Source organism: Pseudorasbora parva, chromosome 5 (assembly GCF_024679245.1).
Source record: "Pseudorasbora parva isolate DD20220531a chromosome 5, ASM2467924v1, whole genome shotgun sequence".
NCBI classification, from domain to species: Eukaryota; Metazoa; Chordata; class Actinopteri; order Cypriniformes; family Gobionidae; genus Pseudorasbora; species Pseudorasbora parva.
The window spans coordinates 52,149,058-52,162,626 of NC_090176.1; the positions used below are offsets into that span (position 1 = coordinate 52,149,058).

Sequence of the window (13,569 nt, forward strand, 5' to 3'; positions counted from 1 at the left end):
CGTGACAACACTATTCTGAATCAATATTCTCACCAGTGTTTAATCAGCTTTGACATCTTTAAATCTGCATATCTGTGATATTTTTACCTTTTATAAAGGACGTTTTCCCCCCTAATCTTGTTAAACATATTTTGCTTTCCAAAATATTAATTTGACTCATAACGTGAAACTGATTCATTCTTTTGTTATGAATCATTTGTTCTTATGCTTTCCAAAAATATAGAGAAAATAGTCATGTGCAATTTATGATATATGATACACATGATCTCCATGGCGACGTTGTTTCTGATGTTATTAAAGCCATCATATATTTTACATCTGTTTATACACCGATCAGGCGTAACATTATGACCTAATATTGTGTTGGTCCCCCTGGCCCGTCTCTGATGGACTCCTCTAGACCCCTGAAGGTTTGCTTTGGTGTCTGGCACCAAGATGTTAGCAGCAGATCCTTTAAGTCCTGCAAATTGCGAGGTGGGGCCTCCATGGATAGGAATTGTTTGTTCAGCTCATCCCACAGATGCTCGATTGGATTGAGATCTGGGGAATCTGGAGGCCGAGTCAAACGTGTCAAAGTAACATCCACATGGATGGAGGACCCAAGGTTTCCCAGCAGAACATTGGCCAAAGCATCACACTGCCTCCGCCGGCTCGCCTTCTTCCCATAGTGCATCCTGGGGCCATGTGTTCCCCAGGTAAGCCACACACACACACACACCCGGCCATCCACGTGATGTAGAAGAACACGTGATTCCTCAGACCAGGCCACCTTCTTCCATCGCTCCGTGGTCCAGTTCTGATGCTCACGTGCCACTGTTGGTGCTTTCGGCGGGGTCAGAGGTCACCCTGCCGCCCCATACGCCTCAAACTGAGCTGCTCTGTGTATTCTGACAGCTTTCTATCAGAACCAGCATTAACTTCTGGAGCAGTTTGAGCTCCAGTAGCTCGTCTGTTTGATCGGACCCCACGGGCCAGCCTTCGCTCCCCACGGTCATCAATGAGCCTTGGCCGCCCATGACCCTGTGGCCGGTTCTCCACTGGTCCTTCCTTGGAGCACTTTTGATAGATACTGACCACTGCAGACCGGGAACAGCCCACAAGAGCTGCAGTTTTGGAGATGCTCTGACCCAGTCGTCTAGCCGTCACAATCTGGCCAAACTCGCTCAAATCCTCACGCTTGCCCATTTCTCCTGCTTCACACACATCAACTCTGAGGACTAAATGTTCACTTGCTGCCTAATATATCCCACCCACTAACAGGAGCAGTGATGAAGAGATCATTAGTGTTTTTAACAATGTTATGCGTGATCGGTGTACAACACACACACTATCTCGGCACACTCGTTGCTGATTATTCGTTCATGGCTTAATGTTTCTTCTGGTCTCCACGTCAGCTGTGTTTGATCGGATATCTGTGGTTTATAAAGGATAATTCTGCGGCGAACGCCTTCAGAAGGCACCTTGTTGAAGTCTTGGCGGCCTGTCAGCGAGCGGGTGCTTTAGATCCTCCGCTGACCGCAGGGAATGACCGAAGCCGCGCAGGAGAAAATGGCTGCTCCGGTCCTGTCAGCAGTGACCAGCCAGGAGAAAATGAGGCGCTCTCGCATCGGTCCTGTTTCACACATTAATCCACTGGATCAGGGCTCCTGACCGATATCCTTACTTTATACCCAGATTGTGATCATTAAACAGGGATGTTGTTAATAATGTCTTGCTGATGTTAACCCTTTCATTACTTCTGTGTTCGTCATCACTTGTTTTTATTCTATGGTTGCAGGCTTTGTGGTGAGTTTGTATTGAGTATTCTCCATTTATTGTCTATAATTTGTGTGTGTTGGGGTGTGTGTGTGTTGGGGTGTGTGTGCATGTGTGTGAAAGAGAGAGACAGTGGCCCTCATTTATCAAAAGTGCATACACCAAATTTCCAGCGTACACCCAAACCCACGGTGACTTTGAGATTTATCAGTATGGACGTTGGCGTACGGCACGCTCAAATCCTACGCCAGCTCAGGAGGCGGTGTACTCACACACACTCACACACACACTCCAATCTTACGCCAGCTCAGGAGGCGGTGTACTCACACACACACACACACACACACACACTCACACACTCCAATCTTATGCCAGCTCAGGAGGCGGTGTACGCACGTTTGAAAAACGTGAAAACAATTCCTAACACCACAAAACGCACTGACAAATATACGCTATATCATGACCCACTGTAAAAACAACAACAACAGCATGGTAATTATAAACTTCAGTGTTTATTTTTGTGCAGCATGGACTTCAATGTTTAATTTGTGTGATACCAAGCATTTGATTTGTATGATATTGATACTAATGACGATCGTTTTCAGCCGCCGCATTTATCAAGGGCAGGTGTTGCGTACACCTGGATTGCAGAGGTGCGCACAGCTTCATAAATCAGGCGGAGAGAGGAGTGGAAGCATAATCTAACGCCAACATATACACCTGTTTCTACGCAAGATTGATAAGTGTGTGTGTGTGTGTGTGAGTGAGAGAGATGGTGAGTGAGTGAGTGTGCTAGAGAGTGAGTGTGTGTTTGAGAGAGACAGTGTGAGAGAGTGTGTGTGTGAGAGAGAGACGGCGAGTGAGTGAGTGTGTGTGCCAGAAAGTGAGTGTGAGAGAGAGAGAGTGTGAGTGTGTGAGTGTTTGAGTGAGTGAGAGACGGTGAGTGAGTGAGTGTGTGTGTGTGTGTGTGTGTGTGAGAGACGGCGAGTGAGTGAGTGTGTGTGTGTGAGACGGCGAGTGAGTGAGTGTGTGTGTGTGTGAGTGAGAGAGATGGTGAGTGAGTGAGTGTGCTAGAGAGTGAGTGTGTGTTTGAGAGAGACAGTGTGAGAGAGTGTTAGTGTGTGTGTGAGAGAGAGACGGCGAGTGAGTGAGTGTGTGTGTGTGCCAGAAAGTGAGTGAGAGTGTGTGTGTGTGTGAGTGTTTGAGTGAGTGAGTGAGTGTGAGACGGCGAGTGAGTGAGTGTGTGTGAAAAACGGCGAGTGAGTGTGTGTGTGTGTGTGTGTGAGAGACGGCGTGTGTGTGTGTGTGTGTGTGTGTGTGTGTGTGTGTGTGTGTGTGTGTGTGTGTGTGTGTGTGAGAGAGAGAGAGAGAGACGGCGAGTGAGTGAGTGAGTGTGTGTGTGTGAGAGACGGTGAGTGAGTGTGAGAGACGGCGAGTGAGTGAGTGAGTGAGTGTGTGTGTGTGTGTGTGAGTGAGAGAGACTGAGAGTGAGTGTGAGAGACGACGAGTGAGTGTGTGTGTGTGAGAGACGGCGAGTGTGTGTGTGTGTGTGTGTGTGAGAGAGAGAGAGAGAGAGAGACGGCGAGTGAGTGAGTGTGTGTGTGTTAGAGACGGTGAGTGTGAGAGACGGCGAGCGAGTGAGTGTGTGTGTGTGTGTGTGTGTGTGTGTGAGTGAGAGAGACTGAGAGTGAGTGTGAGAGACGACGAGTGAGTGTGTGTGTGTGACAGAGAGACACGGTGAGTGTGTGTGACAGAGAGAGACACGGCGAGTGAGTGTGAGCTAGCTTGGGAGTGTGTGTGTGTGTGCTAGAGAAAGTGTGTGAGAGAGAGAGACTGTGTGTGCGTGTGTGTAAGAGAGAGAGAGACAGCGAGTGAGTGTGTGTGTGTGTGTGTGTGTGAGAGAGAGTCTGAGTCTGAGAACCGGACAGAGCACGCATTTACGGACGAACTGTCAGTCACGGTGTGTGTGCACTGGTGCGTTTTCAGTTAATGAAGCTTAACATTCATAGGAATTAATTGAAACTACTCGCTTTGCTCCGCTCCGTTATTAATGCCCGAGCGGCCGTGTGCATGTTACTCTCGGTTAGACAGAATTAGTGATTTAAAGCCCAGTCAGTGATACCGGTGTTGACCCACGTCGATTAACCAGTGGGAAAATGTCCTAATCACCAATGGTTATGGTCCCTTTAAATTTTCAGTTCAGTTGTATTTGTTAAACTAAAAGAAAATTACATATTGCATTTAGCAGAAATAAAATAAGATTTTTTCATATGGTTTCAGACCTCCAGTTTGCTGCTAATACATGTGGGTTTGAGAACGGACTGAGTGTAATATGTTGTGTCTCCTGTAGGGGGCGCTCGTGAGCTCCAGCTCATCCTCGGAGGTGAGCTAAGATGAGCATTACCAGTGATGAAGTCAACTTCCTGGTCTACAGATATCTGCAGGAGTCAGGTAAACACCGTCTGTCTGTGGGTGAGACTTGAAGAGTACTAATAAAAAGAGTGTAAAACAGCCTTTGAGATTAGCTATATATACACCGATCACGCATAACATTGTGAATAACACTGATGATCTCTTCATCACGGCTCCTGTTAGTGGGTGGGATATATTAGGCAGCAAGTGAACATTTAGTCCTCAGAGTTGATGTGTGTGAAGTAGGGATGTCAACGATTAATCGATGATCGATTAATTGTCGATAAGACATTTGATCGATAAGACTTATCGATCATCGATTAACCGAGTTAGCTGACTTTTACTGATAGTAATTTTGAGCTAATTTAAGCAAAGAGAGCTTCAGCACGTCCTCGTCCTCGTCCTCGTGACGGTTATCAGGTTAAGCAGGGTCATGCGCGTGCGTGCGGCTCAACCGCGAAACGGAAGGGAAAATGAAGCGAGCGTGCCCGAGTTCTGTTTGGGACCATTTTACAGCTGGAGTTACACACCTTCATCATGACTGCAAGTTTGCATGTGCATTCGCAGCCTTTTGTTTTGTGCAAATGTACCGTATTTTCCGGACTATAAGTCGCTCCGGAGTATAAGTCGCATCAGTCAAAAAATGCGTCATGACGCGGAAAAAAACATATATAAGTTGCACTGGACTATAAGTCGCATTAGGGCAGAGCTGGAGCCGCGCGCATGCGAGCACCTGCTCGCGTGCACTCGCTCGTGCCCGCTTCACTGCATAACCCGAGCAGAAGAAAGAAAGTTTGAAGTGAGTGAGAAACTTGTAAGGGACTGGCGAAAAGCAGAGGTTACTTTAATTGTGATGAAGAAGAAAAAGAAATCTACTTGCGGACTGTAAGCAAGATGGCCAGAGCTGAAGGAACGAGTCCACAGACGCTTGAACTCTCTGCCGGGAGAGGCTCTGCCGCGCGAGACAAACGCTGTGAGAATCGTTCTTCGCTGCATGTTTTACTACATGCTGTTTGTATTTTGCAGAATAAGATTTTCTTTATGTGGGCATTTTGTTTGTGTTCAGTCTTTCTAAGTTGTTGTCTATAAGTAAATATTAGGCTACAGGAGCAGCATAGAGCGCATTCTCGCGGCTATATGTTTATTCTTGTCAGTCAGTATGAATTAAATTTGATATATAAGTCGCACCTGACTATAAGTCGCAGCACCAGCCAAACTATGAAAAAAAGTGCGACTTATAGTCCGGAAAATACGGTAAGTTGTAATATTGTGTTTATTTTGTGCAGGCCTATCTATAGCTGATTTATCTCATAAGGATGCATTTAGTTAATAATTAACGTTAGAGGCGAGCGGTAGTAAAAGCGTGGCGGTGATCAGCTTCAGCTCCAACAGCAGTGCACATCTAATAATGACTATGATTGGGACTGTCATATTACACAGCATTAATGAGAACACTACTGTAATAAAACATTGTGATTGTTAAGTATTTGGGTTTATTTGCCGTGTGTTTCATTGCGTTGATCCAGGAGGAGCGCGTGCACAACATGAGTCGCGCATTCTGACTCGCGCATGTAACTTAGTTCAAGTTCACTTGTGCATTCGCATCAGATTGTGCTGAAGTAATTTGTAATATCACATTTATTTTGTAACGTTATATGTGATCAATCATATAGGATGCGTTTCTTTTAGTGAGATAAAACGCGCTAGCAAATGGCTTCAGTGTAACGCATGACTACTGGTTTTCATTCAGTGCTTCGGCTTTAGCGCATACAGAGCAATGCATAATAACAATGATTGGGACGGTCATATTATATAGCAGAAATGAGAACACTATTTTAATAAATGGTTGTAAAGTCATTGGGTTTAGGTGCCGTGTTCAGAGCGTTCTTCCAGGAAGAGCGCATCTCCCGTTCTGAATATGAATAAAGCAACTCAATTCAAGTTCACTTGTGCATTCGCATCATTTTGTGTAGATATATAATTATAATATTTTGTTAACTTTATTTAAATCTGATTAATCTCATATAGGAAGCTTTTTGTTGAGTTAAATAACGCGCTAGCAAAGAGCTTCAGTGTAACTTCAGTGTTGATTCAGCGCATCCGCTTCAGCTCGCGCCCTTCAAACAGCAACGCACGACTAATAATAACGATGATTGGGACCGTCACATTACATAACATTAATGAAAACAATATTTTAAAAATCGTTTTGAATTAATTGGGTTTAGGTGACGTTTCAGCATGTTGTTCTTGGAAGTGCGTCCACACATTCTGAATAACAGATCTGAGGCGGCGTTGGTGTTGTATTAGCTACAGGTTATATTTGGTTATTAAATAAGTCATTTAATTAAATTATAAATAACATCGCCTAGTTTTACAATCCCATAGCCCTTTGTTTAGATAAAAAAATCCTTCTCACTAATTTGGTGAACATGGCGTTTTGAGCAGCATTGCACATCCTGTCATGCTGTCGGCTATAAGCCACTGCTGTAGACGCATATTTCAGTATTATGGTTAACGATTAATCAATTAATTGTTCGTTAATTTAAACGATGATCGATCATGGGAATTTGAAATTTGACATCCCTAGTGTGAAGCAGGAGAAATGGGCAAGCGTAAGGATTTGAGCGAGTTTGGCCAGATTGTGACGGCTAGACGACTGGGTCAGAGCATCTCCAAAACTGCAGCTCTTGTGGGCTGTTCCCGGTCTGCAGTGGTCAGTATCTATCAAAAGTGCTCCAAGGAAGGACCAGTGGAGAACCGGCCACAGGGTCATGGGCGGCCAACAGGGCAGGACTTAGGGTGGTGGGGGCCCCTGGGCTTGAGTCACTTCCGGGCCCTACCTTCTATACATTACTTTAGATAGAACAAAATGATACACAAGCTATGTATTAGAGCAACACAATTCTGGATAAACTGAGAATAAAATTAGAGATCACGATTCTGAACAAACAACTAAAAACAAAATAACAATGTATGCTAATTGCTGAAGTCTATAAAAAAAATAAAAAAATAAATGTATCTTATTTATAAAAAAAAAAAAAAACTCAGGTTTGAATGAATGATTCAATTCCAATTCCTCAATCAAATACAACTGTTTCATAGATTAATCACCATCTTTGAACGAATCTCCTGAATGAACTATTCAATGACAAATGTTTTTTAAAAGTAATTTGTCGCCATCTGGTGGCTTAACAATATAATCGATCCAATCGTTATTTGAAGTGGAAAGCTAATTTCAAACGGTGACTGGTAAAGTATATAGTGTTACATGTCAAAAAAAAAAACCTGATAATTTATTTATATGACCACCGATTGAAGCTTTTCGTATTATTTTGAAGGCAAGATCACTAAAGAAAAATTTGATAATAAGTGTATGTTGATGTAGCCTACCTAGTTTCGCACTGCCCGCTCCAGGCAAGGCTCGAACTCGAGTCTTTTCGCACAGGAGACACACTGCAAGCGTGCCGTGAGCGTCTCGGCTGCGTGGCGTGTCCGTTTTTATTTCGGCTCCCACCGGTTACAGCCGAGCCGCGCGGAAAACGCGTGCATGCTTCAAATAGAACAGACGCCTATTTTTCACGCGACATGCGAGCGTGTTGGAAGCGTTTCCAGGCAAAATAGAATAGGAAAGATGTTTATATGCCATTTTGACACGAATACATATTAAAAAATGACATTTTCATGTGTGAAAGTCTAGGTTAACATAAATGCAGGCCTAATTATAATAATAAAAACAACATAATTATCGATTTTGAAATATTAAACCTGTCAATACAGATGAATATGCCGTCAATACCATAGATATGTATGGTCAATAGGCGACGTTGTCTTTGCTGTATCAAAGGCAATATATTTATATTTAACATGAAGTATAGGGCTTCCCTTAGGGAGCCGACCCGCGGCTGACACGCAACAGAAACGCCATGCTCACACCACGCTTGCACACTAGACGAGGAAAGCATCTCTTGAAATGACAGGAGTTTACCTGCACAGTTCTCGTTAGCTTGGCTCATAGACCGTAAAAAAAAACCTCGCCTCCATTACACTAGCAAATATGTTTCAGACCCAGCCGCTATTAAAACAATCTGCCAGATTTGGGAGATGCGGGCGCGGGCCAGATATGATCGCTGGCGGGCCACTTTTGGCTGCCAGTTTTCCACAAACTTTAAAATAAAAATGAAATGACTGACATATTATTGGAAAAACCAAACGTAAAATGACGGGGCCCCGTATTGGGCGGGGCCTATGGGCTTGAGCCCAGTCAAGCCCAATGGTAAGTCCGGCCTTGGCGGCCAAGGCTCATTGATGACCGTGGGGAGCGAAGGCTGGCCCGTGGGGTCCGATCAAACAGACGAGCTACTGGAGCTCAAACTGCTCCAGAAGTTAATGCTGGTTCTGATAGAAAGCTGTCAGAATACACAGAGCAGCTCAGTTTGAGGCATATGGGGCGGCAGGGTGACCTCTGACCCCTGACCCCGCCGAAAGCACCAACAGTGGCACGTGAGCATCAGAACTGGACCACGGAGCGATGGAAGAAGGTGGCCTGGTCTGAGGAATCACGTGTTCTTTTACATCACGTGGATGGCCGGGTGTGTGTGTGTGTGTGTGGCTTACCTGGGGAACACATGGCCCCAGGATGCACTATGGGAAGAAGGCGAGCCGGCGGAGGCAGTGTGATGCTTTGGCCAATGTTCTGCTGGGAAACCTTGGGTCCTCCATCCATGTGGATGTTACTCTGACACGCTCCACCTACCTAAGCATTGCTGAGACCATGTTCAGCCTTTAGCCCCGTTTCCACCACAGGAACTTTACCCAGGAACTAGGAACTTTGGGTGGTACTCGGTGTGTTTAGACCGCAGGAACCAGGGTCTAAATGAAGTTCCGGGTAAATATTTCCCCCTCCAAACGGCCCTGCTCGCGAGGTAGTACTTTTTCAAAGTTCAGGAACTTTCGAGGGCGGGACGTGGGCGCTGAACATGCTGATTGGTTGAGCTCACGCAGCATTTTATATCAACCAGCATTTTTAAAAGTCTTTTGCGAGGTTCGGTCTGCGTTCAGTAAATATCAGTCTTGCTCTCTGTCTGGTGGCGCGCGGTCGTCTCAGCCATCTCACGTGCAATGTCCGTAATAGCTGATAATAATATACACTGTCATTTTAAATCTAGCTTTACAAGCTTTCTGAATATGCTGCATGCTGCTGAATCTGCATATTAGTGCTCTTTTCTGTCGTTGTTAATTACCTCTTGTCTTTAGTAAACCTATACATAACCAGCAAAAGCAGCACAGCTTGAATCTCTTCCATACTCGTTATTAATTTTTTTTCACCATGTAAACGACCTGACCGATTACTTTTTAGTGTGTGTCCTTACATGACGTGACGGCGCGCGCCGCGCTCATGTTGACAAGAGAGGAAAGTACATTTTTCTGAGGGGTAAACTTTTTATTTCGTGAGTTATGAAGATAATGTTGGAGTAATGACACAGCGTATATTGCCTCGGGCAGTTTTTACTTTAACTGCGCCTGACAGAAGAATTTTTTTTCTGAGATGATTATTACACTTTACAACAAATAGCTATAAATAATACTGTATTAGTCCTGGTGGCCGTTAAGAGTTGCTATGGCTACAGTAAACACACTCCAGCTGCTGGAGAAAACAGCGGCGACATTTTTGGTGCGGCAGACAAACTGCATGTGACAAAATGATTGCGATTGAAAGTCATCACATGTAAACACCAGATCGGTTTAGATAACGTCTCATGTAAACAGTTCACTAAATCTTTCAATCGGTACACTTAAAAATTATTACTGTCCTTCACTGATTTGGAGGAGCAGTCGCGCGCAGTCCTACATCACCGGACTAATTTGCCTAATCTTCTCGGAACTTTATCGCGGTGGAAACGCAGACAGCTGCAGGTCTGGGGGGGAGAAAAGTTCCTGTAAAAAAGTTCCTGGTACAAATTGTTCCGGGTAATTTTGGTGGAAACGGGGCTTTTGATGGAAACGGTATTCTGGTGGCTGTGGCTCTTCCAGCAGGATAATGCTCCTGACACAAAGCACAAATGCTTCAGGAATGGTTTGAGGAGCACAACAACCAGTTTGAGGCGTCGACTCTGCCTCCAAATTCCCCAGATCTCAATCCAATCGGGATGTGCTGAACAAACAATTCCAGTCGATGGAGGCCCCACCTTGCAATTTACAGGACTTAAAGGATCTGCTGCTAACATCCGTTCCAGATACCACAGCACACCTTCAGGGGTTTAGTAGAATCCATTCCTCGACAGGTCAGCAAAATGGGGACCAACACAATATTAGGAAGTCATAATGTTATGCCTGATCTGTGTGTGTGTATATATATCTATAGGGGCTGTTAAGATCACAATTTTTTATTTTATATTCATTTGTAAATTTTTCTAAAAGCTTCATACGTTTATTATAACAACTTTAACCCCCACGACATCCGAAATAATTTAATATGCATAAAGACATTATAACAATAATAGTAATCCTAGTAATAAAGAAATAAATATTGACATTATTTTCATACAAAATATGGAAATAAACTTAACGATAATGTACACATTTACAATCGAAACAAATCCTTATAGGACAAATAAATAATCAACCTTATGTTTTGATAGAAAAGTTGCTAGTGTTATTTTAGTGAGGAGAAACGATTGGTGTGTGTGTGCTGCAGGTTTCTCTCACTCTGCGTTCACGTTTGGCATCGAGAGTCACATCAGTCAGTCAAACATCAACGGGACTCTGGTGCCCCCTGCTGCCCTCATCTCCGTCCTGCAGAAGGGACTGCAGTATGTGGAGGCCGAGATCAGCATCAATGAGGTGACAAATGCTCAGATTAATCGCATTACTTCCCAAGACTTTAAACACTTTGGTTTCTCTAGATCAGTGGTTTTTAGACTGGGGTCATCCAGAAGGGTATAATGGTTCTTCCTGAAGGGTCTAATGGGTCATCCAGAAGGGGTCCCTAGAAGTGTCTTATGGGATCTTCCAAAAGGGTCTAAGGGGTCATCCAGAAGGGGCCCTTAGAAGGGCCTAAGGGATCTTTCAGAAGGGTCTAAGCGGTCCTCCAGAAGGGTTTTAGCCAAGGGTTCCCCTTCAAAGGGTCTAAGGGTTCCCCAGAAAAGGGTCTTAGGGGTCCTCTAGAAAAGGGTCTAAGGGTTCCCCAGAGAAGGGTCTAAGGGTTCCCCAGAGAAGGGTCTAAGGGTTCCCCAGAGAAGGGTCTAAGGGTTCCCCAGAAAAGGGTCTAAGGGTTCCCCCAGAAGCGTCTAAGGGGTCCACCCTAAAGGGTCTAAGGGGTCCTACAGATGGTTCTAAGGGGTCCCCAGAAGGGTCTAAGGGGTTCCCCCAGAAGGGTCTAAGGGGTTCCCCCAGAAGGGTCTAAGGGGTCCTCCAGAAGGGTCTAAGGGGTCCTCCAGATGGTTCTAAGGGGTCCCCAGAAGGGTCTAAAGGGTCATCCAGACGGGTCTAAGGGGTCCCCAGAAAAGAAAAAGAAAAAATGGATAAAGCCAACCAATCATTGTTTCATTGATGTTTCTCTCCTTTCTTGAAGAATTTGTATATGTTTACTTTGTATCTTTTTGGTGAGTCTGGTGGGTTTATTGAAATGGAAAAACTTGTCAGAGGATCTTTTGCTGTAACTGTTTGATGTCAATGTTGTTGATGAATGTTTAAGGATGGCACAGTCTTCGACGGCCGGCCGATCGAGTGTCTGTCGCTAATTGATGCAGTGATGCCAGACGTGGTTCACACAAGAAAGCAGGCCATCAAAGACAAACTCTCCCAGCAACAGCAGTATCAGGCCGCCTGCTCCGCCAACTCACCCGCCGCTCAATCCCATGCCATGAAGAACGGAGAAACCCTGCTCAACGGAGAGGAGAACGGCACACATCCCCTCAGTGAGTGATGAACAGAGAAACATTTAGCACGAGGATGCGAATGCTTAGCCATTGCAGCTGATTAAATGGGTAGTGTGAATGCAATGTTGTTTATCTTTGATAAAGACTTTGACCAAATGCAGTGGAAACAAACCTCAGTAAATCAGACATGTCATGCATTTAAAGGGTTAGCAATCAATTGCATTCATTAATACTTTCGTTTTGACAAGTAGGAATTGCTGAAGTGCTGTTTGTAATTCGTCTCTGTCAGATAATCATGTGGAAGCCATGGAGGTGGACGGCGAGGTCCAGATTCCTGCCAGTAGAGCCACAGTGCTGCGGGGTCATGAGTCAGAGGTTTTCATCTGTGCCTGGAACCCCGTCACTGACCTCTTGGCCTCAGGGTGAGTCGATCTGAACGCTGACCTCAAGGGGGCAGAGGTGAAGGTTTCTGTGATGGTGTTATAAGTTGAATAAGTATTGAGGGGGTTGAGGGAGGAGAGGAGTTGAGGAGGTGAGAAGTTGAGAGGGGTTGGGGAGGAGTTGGGGTGAGAAGTTGGGAGGGGAGGGAGGGGAGGAGTTGAGGTGAGAAGTTGAGAGGGGTTGAGGGAGGGGAGGAGTTGAGGAGGTGAGAAGTTGAGAGGGGTTTATGAAGGAGAGGGGTTGAGGGAGGAGAGGGGTTGAGGGAGGAGAGGGGTTGAGGTAGGTGAGGGGTTGAGGTAGGTGAGGGGTTGAGGGAGGTGAGGGGTTGAGGGAGGTGAGGGGTTGAGGGAGGTGAGGGGTTGAGGGAGGTGAGGGGTTGAGGTAGATAAGGGGTTGAGGGAGGAGAGGGGTTGAGGTAGGAGAGGGGTTGAGGTAGGAGAGGGGTTGATGGAGGAGAGGGGTTGAGGGAGGAGAGGGGTTGAGGTAGGTGAGGGGTTGAGGGAGGTGAGGGGTTGAGGTAGGAGAGGGGTTGAGGTAGGAGAGGGGTTGAGGTAGGAGAGGGGTTGAGGTAGGAGAGGGGTTGAGGGAGGAGAGGGGTTGAGGTAGGTGAGGGGTTGAGGGAGGAGAGGGGTTGAGGGAGGAGAGGGGTTGAGGGAGGTGAGGGGTTGAGGGAGGGGAGGAGTTGAGGGAGGGGAGGGGTTGAAGGATGGGAGGAGTTGAGGAGGCGAGAAGTTGAGAGGGGTTGAGGGAGGGGAGGAGTTGAGGGAGCTGAGGGGTTGAGTGAGGAGAGGGGTTGAGGGAGGGGAGGAGTTGAGGAGGTGAGAAGTTGAGAGGGGTTGAGGGAGCTGAGGGGTTGAGTGAGGAGAGGGGTTGAGGGAGGAGAGGAGTTGAGGAGGTGAGAAGTTGAGAGGGGTTGAGGGAGGTGAGGGGTTGAGTGAGGAGAGGGGTTGAGGAGGTGAGAAGTTGAGAGTTGAAAGATGGGAAAAGTTAAGGGAGGAGAGGGGTTAAGGAGGTGTGGGAGGAGAGGGGTTGAGGAGGTGTGGGAGGAGAGGGGTTGAGGAGGTGTGGGAGGAGAGGGGTTGAG

The 13,569-nt window shown here is 45.9% G+C and overlaps 1 protein-coding gene across 3 annotated transcripts in view; it reads left to right on the top strand.

Moving 5' to 3' along the window:
- The window catches only part of tbl1x (transducin beta like 1 X-linked), a 48,107-nt gene that overhangs the window by 10,131 nt on the left and 24,407 nt on the right, over positions 1–13,569 (top strand). For all 3 annotated transcript variants that reach the window (XM_067444694.1, XM_067444693.1, XM_067444692.1), the window contains 4 exons: positions 4,106–4,206; positions 10,862–11,007; positions 11,861–12,083; positions 12,334–12,466. In XM_067444694.1, the coding sequence (XP_067300795.1) occupies positions 4,149–4,206; positions 10,862–11,007; positions 11,861–12,083; positions 12,334–12,466 (560 nt within the window). In that variant the 5' untranslated portion in view covers positions 4,106–4,148. The remainder of the gene's footprint in view (positions 1–4,105; positions 4,207–10,861; positions 11,008–11,860; positions 12,084–12,333; positions 12,467–13,569) is intronic.